Source organism: Pteronotus mesoamericanus, unplaced genomic scaffold (assembly GCF_021234165.1).
Source record: "Pteronotus mesoamericanus isolate MK-2021 breed Mesoamerican mustached bat unplaced genomic scaffold, CSHL_Meso_final contig_246, whole genome shotgun sequence".
Lineage (NCBI taxonomy): Eukaryota > Metazoa > Chordata > Mammalia > Chiroptera > Mormoopidae > Pteronotus > Pteronotus mesoamericanus.
In genome coordinates, this window is record NW_026555104.1 from 11,754,765 (window position 1) to 11,775,182 (window position 20,418).

Below are 20,418 nucleotides of genomic sequence, written 5' to 3' on the forward strand. Positions count from 1 at the left end.
TTTAACCCCAGTGCAGAAGACACAGAAACACTACCAACCTCTCCATCTTTGATGGAGGCAGCAGCCATCTTTTTCAAGAAGTCAACGGGTTGGTTGTTATAGAGAGTTTTTCTCCCTCCAACCATATTGCCTAAGTAGTCCACCGTGTAAAGTTTGTTGTACTTGTGCTGGGGCCGAGGGTCATTCACTAAACAAACCTATTGAGATCAAGAACATGTTGATTAGAACACAAAACCAGGAATGCCAAGAAAGGTACATACCTCTCCTCTCAGTTCATATGTCTGCATCAAAGCTTATCACCTTTGCCTACGAGAATAAGCACTGCAAACACATTGCTAATTAACAAAGAAACAAAAGGTGACAAAGTCAGTGACAGAGATCCTTGCACATTCTGATTAGTGTGAGGGACACATTTGGGAGCTGCATCTTTCCTACTGACAAGAATTACCCCCAAAAGTAATTCTGAGGAGTTACACGCACTGAGTAAGGCAAGGTGGAGATCCCATCACTACAAGATTCCTGCTCTCGTGTTCCTAGATGGGCTCAACATCCAGCAATACCTCAGCTGAGTTGGGATTCCAAGCATAAAACAAAGCCATTTGCTGATAAAAGGGTCAAAATGACGATGAAGGAGGGGGGTCTCTGGTCATCTTGCTAGGCCGTGGAGAAGACCGGAAGAGAGCAGGAAAAATTAGGATGGGACATTGCTCCTTTCCGTAAGAGTCCCCGGGTGGAAATGGGGGGTGGAGGGTACATTTCAAGGTACTCTGAAACTACAGTAAGAAACATCCAATACATTTTTATTGTCTTTGCACCTGGGAATGATTCTGGGCCCAAAATCAGAGGAGCATGTGGGAATTAAACGGAATGCTAGCCTACAGTTAGAAAGGTCTTCTAAAGAGGGGGCCCTGATATGATCAACTTTATTATTAGGTCCATAAAATACCTCAGAGGAAGAAGGGGAAGGGAAGTGTGTTTCCATTCTAGTTTGATGATCATGCATGTTAACCCAGGAATCTTACACCCTTCCTTGCAGTAACAGACATTTGAAAGTAAACAGCCAGTGGCTGCCAGTGCCAGTCCCCACCTTATCTTCCAAACTGAAGAGAGGCTTGACATGCTCCCTGTAAAACTCCAAGGGTGTTATGGGCCCAATCTTGTGATAATTTTTATCTTTGTCTCGATACTCCCAGGTGAATGTCTCTGGTGGATTACCCAAACCGATGCATACCACTCGGAATACCTGGAAGAAAGGAGGACAGGTGAGTGATGGCTAGGGGAAAGAGTTATTTACCTTTTCATTTTCCTCAAACTTGGGAAACATAAGAAATCAATGGCTAAATTCAAGCCAGGAATTTCACAGGAAACCTAATATTGTTTCAAAATTGGAAGGTTGATGTCCAGGACTTGGTATCAGTCAACTTCTGAATTCTTAAATAAACACTCTGAACAATACAATTCTGAAATATTAATCAGTGCTTAGTATTTGCCCTGCAAATTAAAGTTCCTTAGCCAAAAAGTTGCTTACCACTGATACACAGTAAGACCTGGGTTGCTACTCTGCTGATTTTATTTCAGATATCAATTTATGACATATATTTATAAATGGATTTCCTTCCCTTTATTCTCCTAGGTTTTGCTTTGACTGTGATGGGGTCTCCACTCAGAGAAATGTCACTAACTTTTCAGTTGGGTCACAATGTCTGTTAAAAGTATTATTGAAATAAGAATTAACTTTTAGTTAGTAAGGTACCATTTTTCAGGTTGTGAGACCATAACATTTTCTAACGATGTCACACCTTCAAGTTGGCATCAGAACAATCCAAGGATACCATTTTATATTATTTTCATCTTATAAAAAGACAAAAATAGAGACATACCTTGTATAAAGTCAGAGTACAGAAAGTACTTCCTCCTCTAATTAAATTTGCTCTATCTTTAAAAAATATAATACTATGATCTGCCCTTTCTTTCTCCACCTGTACCACCCTGATCCAATCACATCACTTATCCCCTGCATTATCGGTGCCACACATTTGCGTACTCCATTACATTCAAGAGAAATGAATCTTACACTTATTATGTGTGCCTATTTTGTGCTAGATACTATAAATCTGGCTAGGTTCACTTAATTCTCATTACACTCTTTTCAGGTATATTTTCCCCTCCTTTTTTCTTTTTTTCAAAGGAAGTCAAGACTTAAGAGAAATTAAGTATTTTGGATATTTTGCATCTCCTACAAAATCTGGCACTATATCTGACCTAGATAAAATAGCTGATCTGAACACTGTTCTATTCTCCACCTCCTTACAAGATGAATAATTTTTTAAAAATTTTTATTTATTTATTTTTAGAAAGAGGGGAAGGAAGAGAAAAAGAAAGGGAGATAAACACCCCCAACTGGAAACCTGGCTTGCAACTCTGCATGTGCCCTGACTGGGAATTGAACCAGTGACCTTTAGGTTCGAAGGGTGGCACCCAATGCGCTGAGCCACACCAGCCAGGGCTAATTACAGAAGCATCACTTTCTTTAAGTTGCTTTCCTGCTGAGGAGTCATTAATGCTTCCCTATTACTTCCCACAACAAATCCAAACTTCATGACCTGATTTATTTTTTTACTTTTTTTTTTTTTTTACTTTTTTACATAGGCATAACTTACATTCAGTACATATACAAAGTACATAACCTTAAGTATAGAGCTTAATTCAATATTTTACATTCATATATATCCATGTAACTGCCATTCGGATCAACATCAATGACAGCTACAGGTCTCCAGAAAACCACTAGCCCCTTTGCAGTTAATAAACCAAACCTCCCTGAAGGTAAACACTATTCTGACTTTTATAGCCACTGACAGTTTCGCCTGTCCTTTCACTTTATATAAATGGAATTATACAATATATACTATTTGTGCCTAGCTTCCTTTGTTGACATAATGCTGTGAGATTCACTCATGGTGCTGTAACAGTAATTTGTTCTTTATTGCTATGTATTATTCCATTTTGTAAATATGTTACAATTTTTCTACTCTCCTACTGATGGATATGTGAACTGTTTTTAGTTTGGAGTTGTTACGAATAATGTTGCTTACATTTCTATGCAAATAGTTTTCAAGACAGTTGAAGGAATTTACATACTCACCAGCAAAGTAGGAGAGTTTCAGTTGTTCTGCATTCCTGCCAACACCTGACTTTGTAATTTTACTTTTTGGTGGCTATGCAATGGTTCAATTGGTTCTAATTTGCATTTCCCTGAAAAGCATGGTCGGATTTTAAAGGCTCTTCGTAATGTCACCCACCCTTATTTCCCAGGATGGACTCTGAACTCCAGTCAGGCTTGGCCATTTCTCTCCTTACTGTGCCTGCTCCACGCTCTCAGATCACCTTCACCTTCATGTCTCCCGTGTCTCTGTCTCCTGTGTTCCTTAGATCCCAATCCCACTCCCATGCTTTAAAGCTCAGCGCAAGATGCCCCTCCTCCAGAAAGTTTTCACTAATTATTCCAGCTCACACTAACTGAATACTTCTGAATACTTCTGGCATAAAAACTTAACATTTAATTCCACAGTGCCATTTATGTTTCTCTAATGTCTCCTTTGCTGGTCTTAATATACTAGAAATAAGATCTAGGTCTTAGACATATCCCAGTGAACCCTAGAAGGACCACACTGAAAATACATTTTTTAAATCAAAAGTTCTTCTCCAGCGACTGGTGTGAAATTTGAATTTAGGAGTTCAAATTGGGTTCTGCTTTCTTAAAAACATCCTGATAGTGAGGGCTTACTTTGTATATAGGCAACATTTCCCTAGACTCCACCATCCAGAACTTGGTAGTTAAGTCAAACATGCCAGCTTCTGTCCATTTCTTTCTTTTTTTTATAAGGTTTTATGCATTTATTTTTAGAGAGAGGGTAAGGGAGGAAGGAAGAGAGGGAGTGAAACATCGATATGAGTGAGAAACAGATCAGTTGCCTCTGTACATGCCCCAACTGAGGACCAAACTCATAACCCAGGCATGTTCCCTGACCAGGAATGGAACCAGCGACCTTTCACTTTGCAGGACAACACCCAACCAAGCCACACCAGTGAGGGCTCCAGTCCATTTCTGTCTGATAGACCATGGAGTCACACCTGTCACAAGCCAATTACAGCAATCATCTCTTATCTATTCCATTTATAATTAAGGCCATTTCCTTTTTCCTCTAGTTAGGGAAGAACAATGACTCTCAAAATACACTGTTATTTTTTCATTTCATAAATTAGAATCTTATAAAATGACAAATTCTGTATTGGATGAAATGATTGCACAACTTTGTCTAAATTTCCAGAAGACGTGTACCAATACAGGTAAGATTAGGGTAACCAATCCTACGCATGTTGTAGTCATTCTTGGACCAGTTGGAACTATTTCATTTTTTAAATAATGTCCTCCTAATTCTATGGGCTATTTCTATCTCTATGATCTCAACCAGGGCAGGATGATAGGTATCAGAGGATGACCTGAACCAAATCACAAAGATACCCTAAAAGCAGGCAAAAAGGAAGGCCTGCCTATGACATTAGAACTACAACGAAGAATAAAGAGACTCATCGTTCATGTGTTATTATGGAAGACAGAACCTGATTCTACTGTCTTCTGACAAAGGCAGATTAATTTACAGAAGAAGTTATGCTTGCCTTTTACTTGTTATGTTCTGGTTTCCGAGACAGACTGACTCTTCCTTTTCTAGGATTTACTGTGGTTTTTATGAGCCTAAACCACCCTTAAACCATCTCTCTTTTAATGTTATATCATTCTCAGGATGTTTTCTGGCACAAAAAGAAGAGGTAGGGCATCACATTAGCAACTGTAATTTAGCTCTTCTAGCCATGGATTAATGAGCTCTGGGATTCACACGGACCAGAGAGTCATCCTGTATTTGCAGAGCACCAAGGCCACAAATGGCAACTTTATCACAAGGACATTGCCTCTAGTGACTATGGTCAAGACAATGACAATGAGATGAGGAAAGCTTTTTGTATGTGTTTAATCCTCACCCAAGGATATGTTCATTGATTTTGAGAGAGTAAAGGAGAGAGAGAGAGAGAAACATTGATCAGCTGTCTCCCACACACACTCTGACGAAGGACTGAACCTGCAACCTCGGCATGTGCCCTGACCAGGGGAATCAAACCCACCAACTTGTTGGTATATAGGACGATACTCCAACCAACTGAGCCACCTGGCCAGGGTGAGATGAGTTTTATAGATTTAAATGATATATATTTTCAACTAGTAATCGTTGTCACATGTGTTTGAACATATATCTATGGGATTTTGATTGATTCTCAGTCATCCAAGGACGGTTTTTCCAGCTCAGCCAGGCCCTGACCGAAAAAGGAAGAGGGTAGGCCCAGGTCCAATAAAGATTAAGACACTGAAGTAAATTTCTGTTTACTTTTAAGCACATTCTGAATATAAGTATGAATGTTTTAGACTATAATTTACAGAGTACCTTAGGGTGTACTTGACTCCCTGCCTAAAGTGTTAAATCGTTGCCTCCTTCTCCCCTAAAATGCAGTAGAGGAAACCTGCATTTTTTGCTCTCTAAAGCAATTCTATAGTTAATCCATTTGTAAGATACTTATACTTATATCCTATTGCATATGTTTTACAAATGTGAACTTTTATCAAGGACACATATAAGGAATAAATGAGGATAAGGATCACATCTCTCTCTCTTGGATTTTAGTAAAACTGTGATTTGAGACATGTTGCATTGTTTTATATTCAAAACCATTCCCATTCAAGTCAGGTTATAACACTTAGGAAGGATATTTGGCTCCAAGCCAATTAAGGATAGCTAAACGAGCTCTAATTTAGGAAAAAAAATCTCCAAAGTATAATCTCCAGGGTCCCTGATACTGTATTTTCTTGAAACTATATGTTTTCTCGACTCTGCTGTTCTGAAAAACCATTCTCTGTTCCCAAAGGTCCAAAACTGGATATCCAAGTCTGCTCTCTGGTGGGCAATGGGGGAGTGTCACCTGCTTCTCATAAAGATGCCGTAGGCATTCAGAACAAAATGATACCAGACACTGAACACAAGTCATTTTACAGAACTGAATGTTGGTGAATAACACAATCAGGAAAGGGAATGAAAAAAAAGGAAAAGGACACAGAAAGTCTGAGACAAGGAACATGGGGAAAGAATCCGTAGCTCCCAATTTTAAGACAATCATGTGGGATTGAGTCAATTTCCACACCCACAGCTAACTAGCAGACAGACATCAAGTGAGGGGAGAAAGGCAGGATGGCATAGTGGACAAGCAGTCACAAACACACAGAAGGGTCAGAGTTTAAAGCCAGCTACAGGCAGACACAATACTGGGTTATTGAGAGAGTACAATAAAGTCTAAAGCACTAGAGATATATTACTTACTTCTATTATGAAAATGCAAAGCTACAGTGTCCTTAAGAAATTATCTATCCCTAGTTTTTAGTTTTATTGATGGAGAAACTAGGCTCAAATGTAAAATGATCTACTGATCACAGAGCAGGATGGCCACAAGCACACAAAAGTGGTCACAGAAAATAGCTGAACTTTGAAGCAAGTTCAATGCTGATGGCAATGAGCTAGTGAGAAGAGGGAAGGAGTAGGGACCTGGGTGACTACAGACATGCAGAGAAAGAGGAAAGGGAAGAAAACTTTCTACTGTTTTCTGCTGGGGAATGAAAGAAAGGCAGGGATCTGTTAAAAAAAACAAACAAACAAAAATAAAATAAAATAAACCTGTGCCTGCAAAAGCAGGCAGGGAGGTACTTACTGAAGGCATTAAGTATATTTTCAGGCATAGAAAACACATAAAAAGGTTCATTAAAAAAGTTATGTGCCCTTCTGTCATGTTAAAGAGAATGAGCTTATATAGGGAGCTCCATAGTCAAGGCTACTTCTAGACCAGCTACTAGACTTCAGGCTATTTCTAGAGTGGTGTTTGAATCAAAGAAATCGTTAGAAATGCAGACTCTTTAGCCACACCCTAGAACTACTGAATCTGCATTTTAACAAGATCTCCAGGGGATTCATACACACGTTCAAGTTTGAAAGCCCTACTTTGGACCACATCTACTCTTTTCCCTCCTCCAACACTTTGCTTTTTCAATTATTATTTCTCTCATTCACATATCCCTTTCCACACCCTAGTTCCCTCACACTTCCCCAACTGCCAAAAGGCCTTCTCTCATATCGGCAAGTCCCCAAGTTGAAGATACTGTGATATTACCAATTCTTTCTTTTTCCTTGTCTTCTACATAAACCTGACCCAAACCACAATAATCTCTCATCTATGCAACCATAATGGCCTCCTAACTGGTCTCCCTACCTCTTCTACTGTTGTTTTACAATCCATTCTCAAAGCACCCACAGGGGATTTTTTTAAAAACATAAATTAAACTATGTCACTCTTCAACTTAAACCCCCTTCCAACTCTTACTCCACTTACTATAAAACACAAACTCCTTCTCATGGCTGACAGGCCCTGTATAAGCTGGCTCTCTTTTCCTCAACAAGATCTATTTCAGCCACTCCCACCTTCTTTCCAGGCTCAAGCCATAATGTCTCCTTTCTATTCCTCAAAAATGCCAAGCTTTCTCTCACCTTAGTTAGGGTTTTTGCATTTACTGTCCCCTTGGTCTGGTATGCTGTGTCCCAATCTTTACGCAGCTGGATTCTTCTCATTACTCAAGTCTCAGCTTAGATTTGTTTTTGTCCACCCTCTCAATCACACTATTTTATGTTTTTCATAACAAGTATCACATCAGATGGGCTCTTGCTTATTTGCGTGTTGTCGGGTCCCTGGGAGAAAGGACCATGTCTGCCTTGGTCATCACTGTTCCCCCAGTGCTTTTGTTTTTCCCCAAACGACTGTAGGTTCTTTGCTATTTCATAGCTGAAAATGATGAAAAGATCCTTTTTAGTTCTCTTCCAAAGTGGAAGATCTATATAAAGACTTCTTTTTTTTTTATAGAAAATGATAATCTTTGAGCTAACTATATGCAGTTCATTTTACTAATTATTAGCTCTAGGGCTACAGCCTCCTGAAATCAGCTGCATTGCAAAGTCAGGTAAAACCAGACGAAATTGAAAGCAGTTAAGACACCAACATGTTAGGGCATACCATTCTGAAGGTGCCTGCTCTCCAAAGCAAAGTAGTTTAGCAGGGTGTGTAAAAGGTAATACTTTAGAGGGGAGGGACAAACTTTTGGCCAGGCCAAATCTAGCCCACAGAGATGAGAGTAAAGGGAAGGATAAATGGTAACAGAAGGAGACTAGACTTTGGGTGGTGACACACAATACAATATACAGATGATGTATCATAGAATTGTACACTTGAAAACTGTATAATTTTATTACCCAACATAACCCGAATAAATTCAATAAAACTTCTACTTGTAGAGATATAATCCATAGGTATACACATACATATGAAAAATGATGTGTGTATGAGATTATTTTTTGCATTTATTTTGTTTTTTTAATTGTTTACTGATTTTTAGAGAAAGAGAAGTGGGAGAGAGAGAGAAACAGTGATTTGTTGCTCCACTTATTTATGCATTTATTGGCTGTTTCTTGTATGTGCCCTGACTGGGGATCAAACCCACAACCTCGGTGTGTCAGGACAATGCTCTAACCAACAGAGCTACCTGGCCAGGGTTGCAGTTTTTTTAAAATAAGTTTGAAAATAACAAGAATGTCCATTAAGAGGAACTAGTTAAATTAATTATGGTATATCCAGACAATGGAATACCATGCAAATATTTCTTAAAATGCAGTTCTTTATGTATCAATACGGAAAGATTTCTAAGATATGTCGTTAAATTTAAAAGAGCATTGTAGAGAATATGAATAATATACTAACATCTGTGCCCAGAAAGACTGGAAAAATAATATATACTTGTATTTGACTGTTAAAAAAGATGTCTGGATATATGGGAGGATATGGAAGGATATCTAACTGCTAATACAATAACAAACTAATAAAACTAATTTAAGGTGTGTGGGATAGAGAATAGGGTGAGGAAAAGGACTTTTTACTGTATGTCTTTTTATATTTTTGACGTTAAAATTTCTTTAATCACAGAAGTCTTTAAAATTAAAATATATATAATGGCTTTTTTTCAAGGAAGTCAATTTTGTAGGTCTGGAACAAATTTAGGACTATATGATGTTTTTAAGAGCTGAGAGCCACTGCTATAGAAATTCCTAGGCAAATAATAATGGCTTCTTGTCTCTTTTCATGGCACTAACACATATTATTTTTAGCCTGTTTTATGTTTTGTTTTTAGCAGAGTTTTGGTAGAGAACACATTAATACTCCTAAGGGGATCTGGAGGCTAAAAAAAGAGGAGGTGCAGTGAGAAAACATTGCAATAGAGGTGACAACATGTTTCTAAAACAGATCTGACCTGTCATCTCATCAAGCAACCTGCAATTCTCTGCCCTCAGAAAGAATGCCTTGAGCAAAAACTCCTTTCATTCAAAGCTTTCCGAGCTTTATGGCTGTTAAGAAGTCATCATTTTGGTATACCTACAAGGCTAGGTATATCATAGGTACTAATCTGTGGCTTTAAAACCACAGCCACACTTCTCATTACCAGAGTCAGGTTCAATAAAGAGGGGTTATTTAGAGGATTGTAAAATCTAAAAATCTACCATACAGAATTCTGTAGTCAACAATTTAGGCAGAATCATTAAGTAAAAAATCCTAAAAATATCCACACACAGGATTTGGTATGATGTCTTACTATTTTTCCATATCAGCCAATCCCATGGCCAGGAGTGGATCTTAAGATACAGCCTTTAAAAGCAAACATCATTAAAGCAAACATCAAAAGCCAGCAGGATGTTTATGATCTGCAAGAAGTATTATCTGGGTCCTTTACCATAACTATATATAGAAACTTCAACCTTACTACACTCTACCACCTCACTATAATCATGAATGAAAGCACATTATGCAAGAGAGACGGCCTAAACAAGAGCAGTCATTCCAAGCAGAAATGAAAATGAACGTTTTTGTAAAAATTGTTTTAAAGATTTTATTTACTTATTTTTAGAGAGGAGAAGGGAGGGAGAAAGAGAGGGAGAGAAACACCAATGAGCTTGCCCCTCACACGCCCCCTACTGGGGACCTGGCCCACAACCCAGGCATGTGCTCTGACTGGGAATCAAATCGGCGACCCCCTGGTTTGCAGGCTGGCACTCAATCCACTGAGCCACACCAGCCAGGGAGAGAACATTTACTGAACAACTGCTATGTGTCAGACACTATGTCTTGCATTTTTACATTTAATTTTTATTTGATTCCCACAAAATCCAATGAAGAATATATTTTAAGTCTCAAACTGAATTCTTAAGACAGGTTAAGTAGATTACCCAAGATCAGAGCTATTAAGTGATAGAGCCAGAATTGAAACCCACGTCTGTCTAGCTATTTTTTTCTCCTACACTCAGATACCGCTCTCAAACGAGAACACTGAAGAAGAATTAAGTATGAGATCTTTTAAATGCATTTGGCAAAATGAAATCTCTGTATTAACTCATTCAACAAATACTTAAGAAACAGCTATTGTGTTAGGCATGGGCTACGCATTTAGGTAAACTGAGACTTGAGAGCTTAAGGCACCTGATCCAAGTCACATGGCTGTTAAGTAATAAGAAGGTGAGAACTCAGCCTGACTCCAGACCATGCTTTCAAATACACTATACTTCCTCTCTAAAATTCAAAGGAAAACATAAGTATTGTCCATTCCAGTAAAAGGAAGTTGTTATGTGAGTAATTCCTAGTTAAGGGTCCACTAGATAAAAAAGGGAAATCTTTATTCTTTTCTCAAAGCAATTTCAGAGGTTTATGCATATTCATCTGGTTTATGGATGGTATAAGTTAATTCTAATAATTTATTTACTTTTTAAATACATTCCCCCCCCCCCCCCCCCCCCCCCTCCCCCTAGAGTCGAATCCGACCCCCTCCCTACCCTTCCCTCCCCCCCTTCCCTCAGTTAAGTTATATTCTTAACTGCCATGATAATAAATATTACCAGCTTATATTTGCTTAACACATTTTGGGTTTTCCAAAATGTTTTCTGATATAACCATCAATTTTATTATACATACATTATTTTAACTGATATAATCATTAATAGTTTCCCATTTTTATTCCTACAGATTAAAGCCAAAGTCTTGGTCTCTCCTGAGATCCCTCACATTGCTGCCCTTCTAGCTTAATTTGCTACCAATCACACTCACAAAATTTGTGTTTTGGCTACATTACTCTCTGAGGATTCCACCTTTGTTCATGCTATTCCTTTTGTCTAGAATGGCCTTCTGTGTTATCCATCTGGTAAATTGCTACTGTTCTTTCAAGAGCTGGTTCAAATACCTTCCACATGAAACCTTCAACTGGCTTAATTAGTCACTCTCTTCTCTATGACCACCAAATCCTTCTTTATACATCTCATTCATAGGATTTATAATTATCCATGCGTTTCTTCTTCCCAAGGGATTGAGCTCCTTGAGTAGAGACTGTCTTTCTCATCTTTGTATTCCTAGTGTCAAACTCACAGAAGGTGTTCAATATTTATGAAATGAATAAAAGAATGAATTACATACTACTCAACTGATAATTAGAAGATGGAACGTACGAGTCCCATACTAAAATGCAAAATTTATACCTCTGTTTTTACGGCTGTAAAATAAGTAAATTTCAATTCAATTCAACATCTAGTGCTATGACTATACTCCCTAATCAGTTTAACAGATGGGAATATTATGAGAGTTCTTTAGAAGGATCACAGAAAGTCCAAATAATTGTTATTACCTCCTCCATCATGGCATCCTGCATGGCAGAGATTTCTCCTTTGGTTGCTCCACTGTGTACCAGGTTCCGTAGTCGTATACAGAATTCTCTCATCTATGATAGAAAGTTAGTTATTCAGCACCACAATATTTACCCAACTTTAATTGTAAATGAGCCTAACAGACCAATGCCAGTTCTATTTTGAAGTATAAATCAGCCAAGACCCAGGGTTAAAGTTCATAAAAGCAAACGTGTTTTTCTCCAACCAGTCTACTGGAACACATAGCTAAAAATACTCCATAAAAAACAAAAAACCTGCATTATTCCCAAAACATACTACATGAATAGCTCCTGCTCTGTAAGAGATGGTACTCTTTGTGACACTACATGTCTGAGTATGGGGAAAACAGCTGATTCCATAATGCCTGTGATCCTTAGAAAAGACAAGAGACTTAAGATGATTATGCCATTAAATCACTCACAGATTTTTACTTAGAATTTTACTGGTTGTCTACTTCTCTGCCAAACCATTATGACCATGGCTATGCCAACCCCCCAATATAGTTTTCATTTTTGTTTTCAATTTTTAGAGATGCCAAAAATACAGGTGAGTGACATCTAACTATGATGCTAAAGAGGATTTTGCTTCCATCTGAAATGGATCCTAATGCTACATTATTGGTGATCTTTTAGTCTGTGGATAAGAGTCCCCAGCATTTCCTAGGTTGAGAATAACCTACTTCTAATTGGGGAAACACATTTACAGTGTATTTTAAAATGTAATCTTTCGCCCAAGAATGACAAATCCAATTTAGCTACATAGATCAGGAGAGCAGATTCTGGCAATTCTCAGTTCTCAGAAAAAAAGATGTCTGGCTGGCAAAGAAGCATCTTTATAGGATTTACAATCCTCCTTGGGAAATGGGTTATGTAGGGAAGAGAGGATGGTTTATTAAGATAAATGAAGCAATAAAAAGCAGTTCAGTGACTACACCAAATCTTTAGTGTATGAATAAACTATACTGATGTGGTTTGGGGAAGCCTCTGAAATTAACATACTCTTTGAGGAACTCTCACAAGTAGTTGCTTTTTTTTTTTCCTAGTACATAAAGCTGTCCCAGACCACTTCCACTACAGCCAAGTGAGAGGCATGGTACCCAGCATGCTTCTGCCCCATACTAATTAAACATAAGACTTTCTTTCCTGAGTACTTAGAAGAAAATATTTAAATCAACAGAAATAAAAGTGGAAGATTTCTTTTTTAAAAAGCATACCCTAATCTCAATTATTTTGTTAGTTAATACATAGCTACATTGCTTTTGAAAGACACTGGTTAGCTATCTTGTACATAAACTGTACATACTGAAATATCCAGAAATCCCTTTGGAATTTTTAAGTTAATTTTTAAGAAGTTTTAAGGTAAGTCCAGTAAATTCAATCCCACCCTGCTCCATATGATTCAGAATATCATTGTACCTTGTGATTCAGAATATCATTCATTCTTCTGGTTGCCTCTGTTGTATGAGATTCAGGGAAACATTTCTTAGGAATAACGCCGTATTTTTCTAAAAAATAAATAAATTTTAATGTTCAGTAAGGTAAAAGTAAACTCTAGCACTGTAGCATTAGAAATCCTGGCAAAAAATAGCTATTGCTTTAAAAACTAGGCCATATTTTGTTGGTTTAATTCAGAAAACTTAACAATCTTATGCTTCATAAAGTTAAACTGGTTATTTAATCTCCATATTAATCCATCTACCATAGCATTAATTCTATTCTTTTTTTATCTATCATACTTTGTAAAGTGCCCAGCATGATGAGGTTTTCCCAAAAGACAACCCTTTTTAGAATGAGGACATTTGCAAATAGAAGTTTCAATGTATTTCTTAATTACATCAAGAGAAAAGCTTTTTTTTAAATAGAAAATCAGTTTTTAGTTAATACAACTTTTTCTTCTCCAATCCACCTGTCACAGTACCTATCTCCTTATGTCTCATTTAAAAAATGAGATCTCACCTTTACAGGTGAGAGTGGGAGATAAAAGTTCTTAGAGCTCTCTATATACCCTTTAGGAGACCAATGCTACTCTGTACATAACCATGAAAGACATGGCCTATGCCTAACTACAGAGCCTTGCTTAATCGTGTTGTGTTTCATTTCCATCAGAGAAAGACTCTTACCAATAATATTGACAAGCATATCCCATTGTCCACCATCATTTGCAGGATTTGTTAGCAAATACTGCAGCAGCCTACCATCCTCAGGCTCCTTTTTCTGGGCTGTGTCCACAAAAGCATTTAAGAAGTAGTAACAGCGTTCAACCTAGAATAGAGAAGTTAAATAAAATTAATACTTTTATTTGCATTATCAACAGAACAGCAGTCTTGGAACTACTATAGACCCAACGAGGTAGGTTTGCTTTTTTATTTTTTTTAAAGGTTTTATTTTCATTTATTTTTAGAGAGGGGAAGGAACAGAGAAAGTGAGGGAGAGAAACATCAATGTGTGGTTGCCTCTCATGCACCCTCTCCTGGGGACCTGGCCTGCAACCCAGGCATGTGCAATGACTGGGAATCGAACTGGCAACCCTTTGGTTCGCAAGACGGCACTCAATCCAACAGCAGCCAGGGCTGCTTTTTTTTTTTTTTTTTTTTTTTGAGTATAATTGACATAACAGTTTCTGGTGGGTTGTTTGGGGTTTTTTTAGCTTTTTTATTGAGGCATAACTGACATAACATTGTATTAGTTTCATGTGTACATAGTAGGTATTTTTACACTAAAGTAGTAACTAAATATCAGTATCTGGCCTCATAAAAATATTTAAAGTTTCTTCTTATATCTGTGCACACATTCCAACAGTTTATCCAAAACAAGGCACTGCTTTATTTTGAAATAAAATTTGTTATTTAAAGCCTTCAATCAATAAACTAATCTTATGGACACTCATATACATTTTAAAGATTTAAAAAATGGAATAAAATTATTTACTGTTTTCAGTTAAGTACTACCCAGGGAAGGGGAATCAGGTCCTAGAAAGACCAAATAAGCTAAATAAAGGTGCTAAAAGGAAAAAATATTAAAAACAAAATTAAAAATTTTAAATTAGTTAGGAAAGAAACAAGGAAGCAGCAGGGTTAGTCAGTAGCCACATACCAACCAAAACCAGTTCTGCCTTTGAAAAAGTCAACTTTTGATACTTTGGAAATCAGAATGAGTAGTGTCGCATCTATAAAATGGACTTAGTCCCTTCTAAGGTTGATAGTAAACAAAAAAACTTTCAAGATCAGTTCCATACCTTGTCCCAGAAAAAAAGATAAGACTGACTAAACTCAAATTCTTCAATATTTAATTTTTTCATGAAAGGAAGTCTCATAACGTTCAGACAAGAAAAGATCCAGCATCGCCCTGAAACAAGAAAGCAAACCAAGAAATTACGTTGAGTGTTCACACAGATTACATTGTATTTCCTGACAATGAACCCATGACAAGATCTTGGATAACTTAAGACCAACTCAGAAAAAGCAGAAAGGTTAAAAAAATATATAAGAAAAGTAATAATTACTATTTGCACTATATACATGCAAAGGTGTAATATTCTTAACATATTAAAAAAAAATCTCTTTAATATCACATAAAGAATCCATTATAAATCACCTAAGAAAGTCACATTAGGTCCTGACCAGGTAACTCAGTTGGTTAGAGCATCGTGCCGATATACTAAGCCTGCAGGTTCACTCTCTGGTCAATAAGCAACCAATGAATGTGTGAATAAGTGGAACAACAAATCAGTGATTCTCTCTCTAAAAATCAGTAAATTAAAAATAAAAATTAAAAAAAAGAAATTCACATCAGAAATACTACTGATAGAGTGCTTTCTTGCTCCCTGGCCATCTTGGCAGCTGCTCTTGGTTGGGGGCCGCCCCACACCTAAGGCAGAAAGATGGTGTCTACAAAAAACAAACAAACAAATGAAAAAGTTGCGGGGGAAGATCAACTCTAGGCTCCAATTTGTTATGAAAAGTGGAAAGTACATGCTTTCGGGGTACAGGTAGACTCTGAAGTTGATCAGACAGGGCAAAGTAGAACTGGTCATCCTTGCCAACAACTGTCCAGCCTTGAGGAAATCTGAAATAGAATACTATACCATGTTGCCTAGGACTGATGTACATCACTACACTGGCAATGATATTGAACTGGGCATAATGTATGGAAAACACTACAGAGTATGCACATTGGCTATCACTGATCCAGGTGATTCTGATATCATTAGAAGAAGCATGCCAGAACAGACTGGTGAAAAGTAAATTATACAAAATTTTTGTTTAATAAAACTGGCCAAAGCTTGGTTTAAAAACTGAAAAGAAAAAAAAGAAAAACGGATAGAGAAACATGAGCAGAGGTCATAGATAATTTAATGGCCATAAAGATACAAGTGGTAACCAAAAAAAATTTTTTTTAAGATTTTTATTTATTTATTTTTAGAGAGAGGAGAAAGGAGAGAGAAAGAAAAGGGGAGAAACATCGATGTGAGAGAGACACATTGATGGGTTGCCTCTCATAAGCACCCAACCAGGGACCAAACCCGCGATCCAGCCATGTGCCCTGACTGGGAATCAAACTGGCAACCTTTTGTTTTGTGGCACATCACCTGACCATCTGAGCCACATCAGTCAGTCAGGGCAGAAAAAAAATTTTTTTAAGTTCACTATAAGACACCCTTTAAGTGGGGGAACTTTATTTTTTAATTTATAATGTCCAGTATTGGCAAGGAGTTGGGGAAATAGCATTACGATACACTCTGGATAATGATCTAAACAGGTACTAAATATCTGAGGGCAATTTGGCAATACATCGTAAAGCTTTAAAAAGACCCTACTCTTTAATCTGGAATATACAGCATATGCTTCAATATAAGGTAACCATAACATAAGTCAATGCCCCTTCTCCCAATGAAAATTAAAATATGCTTCACATGAGTCTTGGCGTCAGAGCCATCGCCATAATTAGATCCTTTCTTTCAATCAGAACACATCATTTTTCTTCCATCTAGTATGTCTAGCAATGCTTTGAATCCATGCATGATAATGTGCCTGAACATTTTATGCCATGCCTCAACTATACATTCACATTCTTGATTTGTCCTGGAAGTGGACAATCACAAACTCGACAATATCACCATTTCCTGTAGTGACATATGCAATTTTATTTCAGAAGGCCTATTTACAATACCCAAGAATATACTGTGTTCAAATTTTTTGCCTTTTAAAAATCTGATTCAATCAATTGATCTTTATAAGCATCCAAACCTAACATGAATTGAGGTCATTTCAGAAATAATGTTTTGCCAAACTGTATTCTACTTCAGATTAAATTAACTGAGAGTGCTCATTATGAGAGTCTTTATAAGGCCTCAAATATAGAGTACCTCTCTTCCGAAGAAAAATTCAGAGGGAAAATAACGACTTACATTTGGGCATAACTTTTACTGATATGAAAATATGTTCACGGTATATTGGTAAGTGGAAAAGGTAGGTAGGTTACCTAACAATATTTAAGGTATCCACCCATATTCTGCCCCCCTTCTCTCCCCCTCTCTCTCTTGCCGCATGTGCACACACACAATATAGACTTGACGGAAAAAATATTTGCTTGTTGGTATTTTGCAAATATTCTTCACTGAACAAGAGTAACTTTACAACCAGAAAAAAAAAAGTAACTGCAGTGTTTTTTGAAAGTCATTAACGATGACTTTCAATTAATTCACCTTTACCTTGGGTTTATCTGTATGCCACCTCTCTTACCTCCACTATATTATTTCCCATTAGTGGGAATCTGCATGAACTGTTAAACACTTTATGAAAATAAACTACATAGTTCATGTGCTATTTGTATCTTTTGTAAATAAAAGTGATGCTACAGAATATATAACACCTGATCTCTTCCAACTGAACATTTCCCAGCTCTTTGGAACAACCTGAGATGTTACTGCAATCTAAACTACGTAGGGTCACTGTGACATTACTAACGATATAATTTGTAGCTTGATGGTACACACCACCCCACGCATTCTCTACTACAGCAAAACATTAATTATTGCAAGGTCATTATTTTTTCCTTAAAATTTAAAAATCAACTTTACTGATGTATAATTTACATATAATAAAATATAACCATGTTAAATACATGGTTTGAGTTCTGACTGGCTCTAAGCAAGCACTGGTCTGATGTCAAAATAGATAGACTGGGAGAAATTTTAAAATGGATAGACTTTAAAAAGTCCTCTTAGCCCTGGCTGGTATTGCTCAGTTGGCTGGGCACCACCCCACAAGGTGAAGGGTCACTAGTTTGATTCCCGCTCAGGGCACTCGCCTGCGTTGCAGGTTTGGTCCCAGGTCACTGCACATCCAAGAGGCAGCCAATCAATGTTTCTCTCCCTCCCTCCCCCTCTAAGAAATAAATAAATACTTTTTTAAAAAGGTCCTTGTAGGCCCTGGCCAGTGGCTCAGTTGGAGCATTGTCCCATGCACCAAAAGGCTGCAGGTTCGATTCCTGGTCAGGGCACATACCTAGGTTGCGGGTTGGATCCCTGGTCAGGGTGCATATGAGGGGCAATTGATCGATTCTCTCTCATATGGATGTTTCCCTTACTCTCTCTCTTCCTCTCTCTCTCTCAAATCAGTACAAACATATCCTCTGGTAAGGATTTTCTTTTAAAAGTCCTACTAGTACAATTTTGTTGTGAAAATGCCCTCCTCATTTAGATTCCTTTCAACTGTAGCTGTTTTTCTGACAGTGGGGCTAGATAGTAGATAAGAAAACAAGAGCTCTTGACCAGTAAGACATGAGAACTGAATTATTTTCTGTATTACAACATAGTCTATTGATGGTAACTGAGTCAACATTTTCTCAAGTTGTGACCAAGAAGCATGTTTAAAAATAACATTCCACGACGTGTTGATGCGATTATGTTGTATCTTTTCCATTTTATACTCTTGTATATGGCCTTCAAGGCAATTTGGGGGAGTCTTCTAGGAAACGAACACTTTTGCTTGGTCTGCTTTTTACCAAGAGTATGCATACCTCCAACCCATGCGGATACAATCACTTAACTTCAGCACAGAGTCTAGTCAATTACGTTCAAACAGATGACCATGGACTTGTCACTTTAGTGCTCAAATAAAACATAGTAACAAGCCGCAGAACACCAAAACAAGTCACAAAGTAATGTTCTTGAACCTGGCTTTACTCCTGCCTGTTCTCCAGGAAGCTTCTACCAGTTCTTTCAATACAAACCTCCGCTCCCCTAAGACCATTTTTAAAATGGGGCACTGTCCGGAAGGTCCAGCAAAGAGTGCAGGAAGTTTTAAGAGTTCACCTGATAACTTCTGGTTGGTGACCGGCTTGCCTTCCTGAGGCACGACGTGCTGGAACACATGCTGAGTGCCCTGTACCGTGGCCCTCTTCAGAGAGATGTCCAGCAGGTCATGGGTGGTTCCGACATTCTGGGCGAGTACGAACTGAGGGTCGGAATTCAGTTTGTGAATCAGAGCTGATACCTTCTCCGCATTCAGTCCTGTTGGAAGACCAAGTGAGATTGTAACACCAAAAAGAGGCTGAAGAGGGCTGATCCGGGACTCCCACACCCTGGCTCTTAACTTCATCAGAGCATCCTGAGGTGACCGTGGCAGTGGTCCTCCCCAACGACGCTGTCTTCCCCCAGGCCGCTCCAGCCCGCCCCGGGAGCTCCATCTCCGCCATCCCCCCGGTCCCAGCCCCGGCCCTTCCCGGCTGCCGGGCTCCGGCGGGGAAGAGCGGCTCCTCACCCACGCTGTTCATGGTGCCCACGCTGCCCGACTGGGGAACGGTAGCTTTCGGGGTCCTCTGGTGAGCGCCCGGTGGCACAGCGGCTCGCTGCCTGGCAGTCCCGACCTGCCTCTCGCACACCGAGCGCCGGAAAGAGGAAACAAGAGGGGAAGCGGCGGAGGACTAAGTCCGAGAGAAACGGGGTCCGTGGAGGGACAAAACTCCCTCCCTCGCGTTGCTGAGTCAGCGCCGGCGAGCCTGGTGGCCCGGCTCGCGGGAGGGCAAGCGAGGGGCGGGCTCTTTGCCAGGGTCCGTCCTGCCCACGTCCTTGCCCCGGTCGGCTCCGGAGGCTGCTCGGCCCTGCAGCCTCTCTCCGCTGCCCACGGTCCTGGGGCGGCGCTCGCGCCCTCAGCCAACTGGGATCCGGCTTCTGGGCCACCGGAGCGCCCTACTAGGACCTGGCTGGCTCCGAGTGCGGAGCCTGAGGAATGTCATGAAAGTCCGAAGCCCGAACACTCTAGCTTTGGGGAATTGACTCCATAAGCCTTTTCAGAAGCCCAGAGAGGGTGGCAGAGCGGAGCTGAGGGGCCGCATATTAAGCACAGACTTGGCTTAGGACGGGTTGACTCGCCACAAAAAAAAAAAAAAGAAAAGAAAAGAAAAAGAAAAAAGCACCCAGAGGCTCTTCCTATATAAAGGCATTCTTTGCTGACCGTCACTGTAATTTCACTGACAACTTGTTGCTTCGATTCCAATAAGAACCAAGTTCTTGTATT

At 38.9% G+C, this 20,418-nt stretch overlaps 1 protein-coding gene across 2 annotated transcripts in view; it reads right to left on the reverse strand.

The window, feature by feature from the left end:
- The window catches only part of BLMH (bleomycin hydrolase), a 40,241-nt gene extending 20,411 nt beyond the window's left edge, over window positions 1-19,830 (reverse strand). The window contains exons 1-8 of one of the 2 annotated variants that reach the window (XM_054573262.1): window positions 19,663-19,830; window positions 19,215-19,412; window positions 15,135-15,244; window positions 14,020-14,161; window positions 13,316-13,404; window positions 11,861-11,953; window positions 1,088-1,243; window positions 39-197 (exon numbers count right to left, since the gene is read on the reverse strand). In XM_054573262.1, the coding sequence (XP_054429237.1) occupies window positions 39-197; window positions 1,088-1,243; window positions 11,861-11,953; window positions 13,316-13,404; window positions 14,020-14,161; window positions 15,135-15,244; window positions 19,215-19,412; window positions 19,663-19,675 (960 nt within the window). In that variant the 5' untranslated portion in view covers window positions 19,676-19,830. Of the gene's footprint in view, window positions 1-38; window positions 198-1,087; window positions 1,244-11,860; window positions 11,954-13,315; window positions 13,405-14,019; window positions 14,162-15,134; window positions 15,245-19,214; window positions 19,413-19,662 lie in introns of those variants that run through there. The other variant, XM_054573263.1, reaches the window with a different exon arrangement.
- Between the last annotated feature and the right edge of the window lie 588 nt (window positions 19,831-20,418).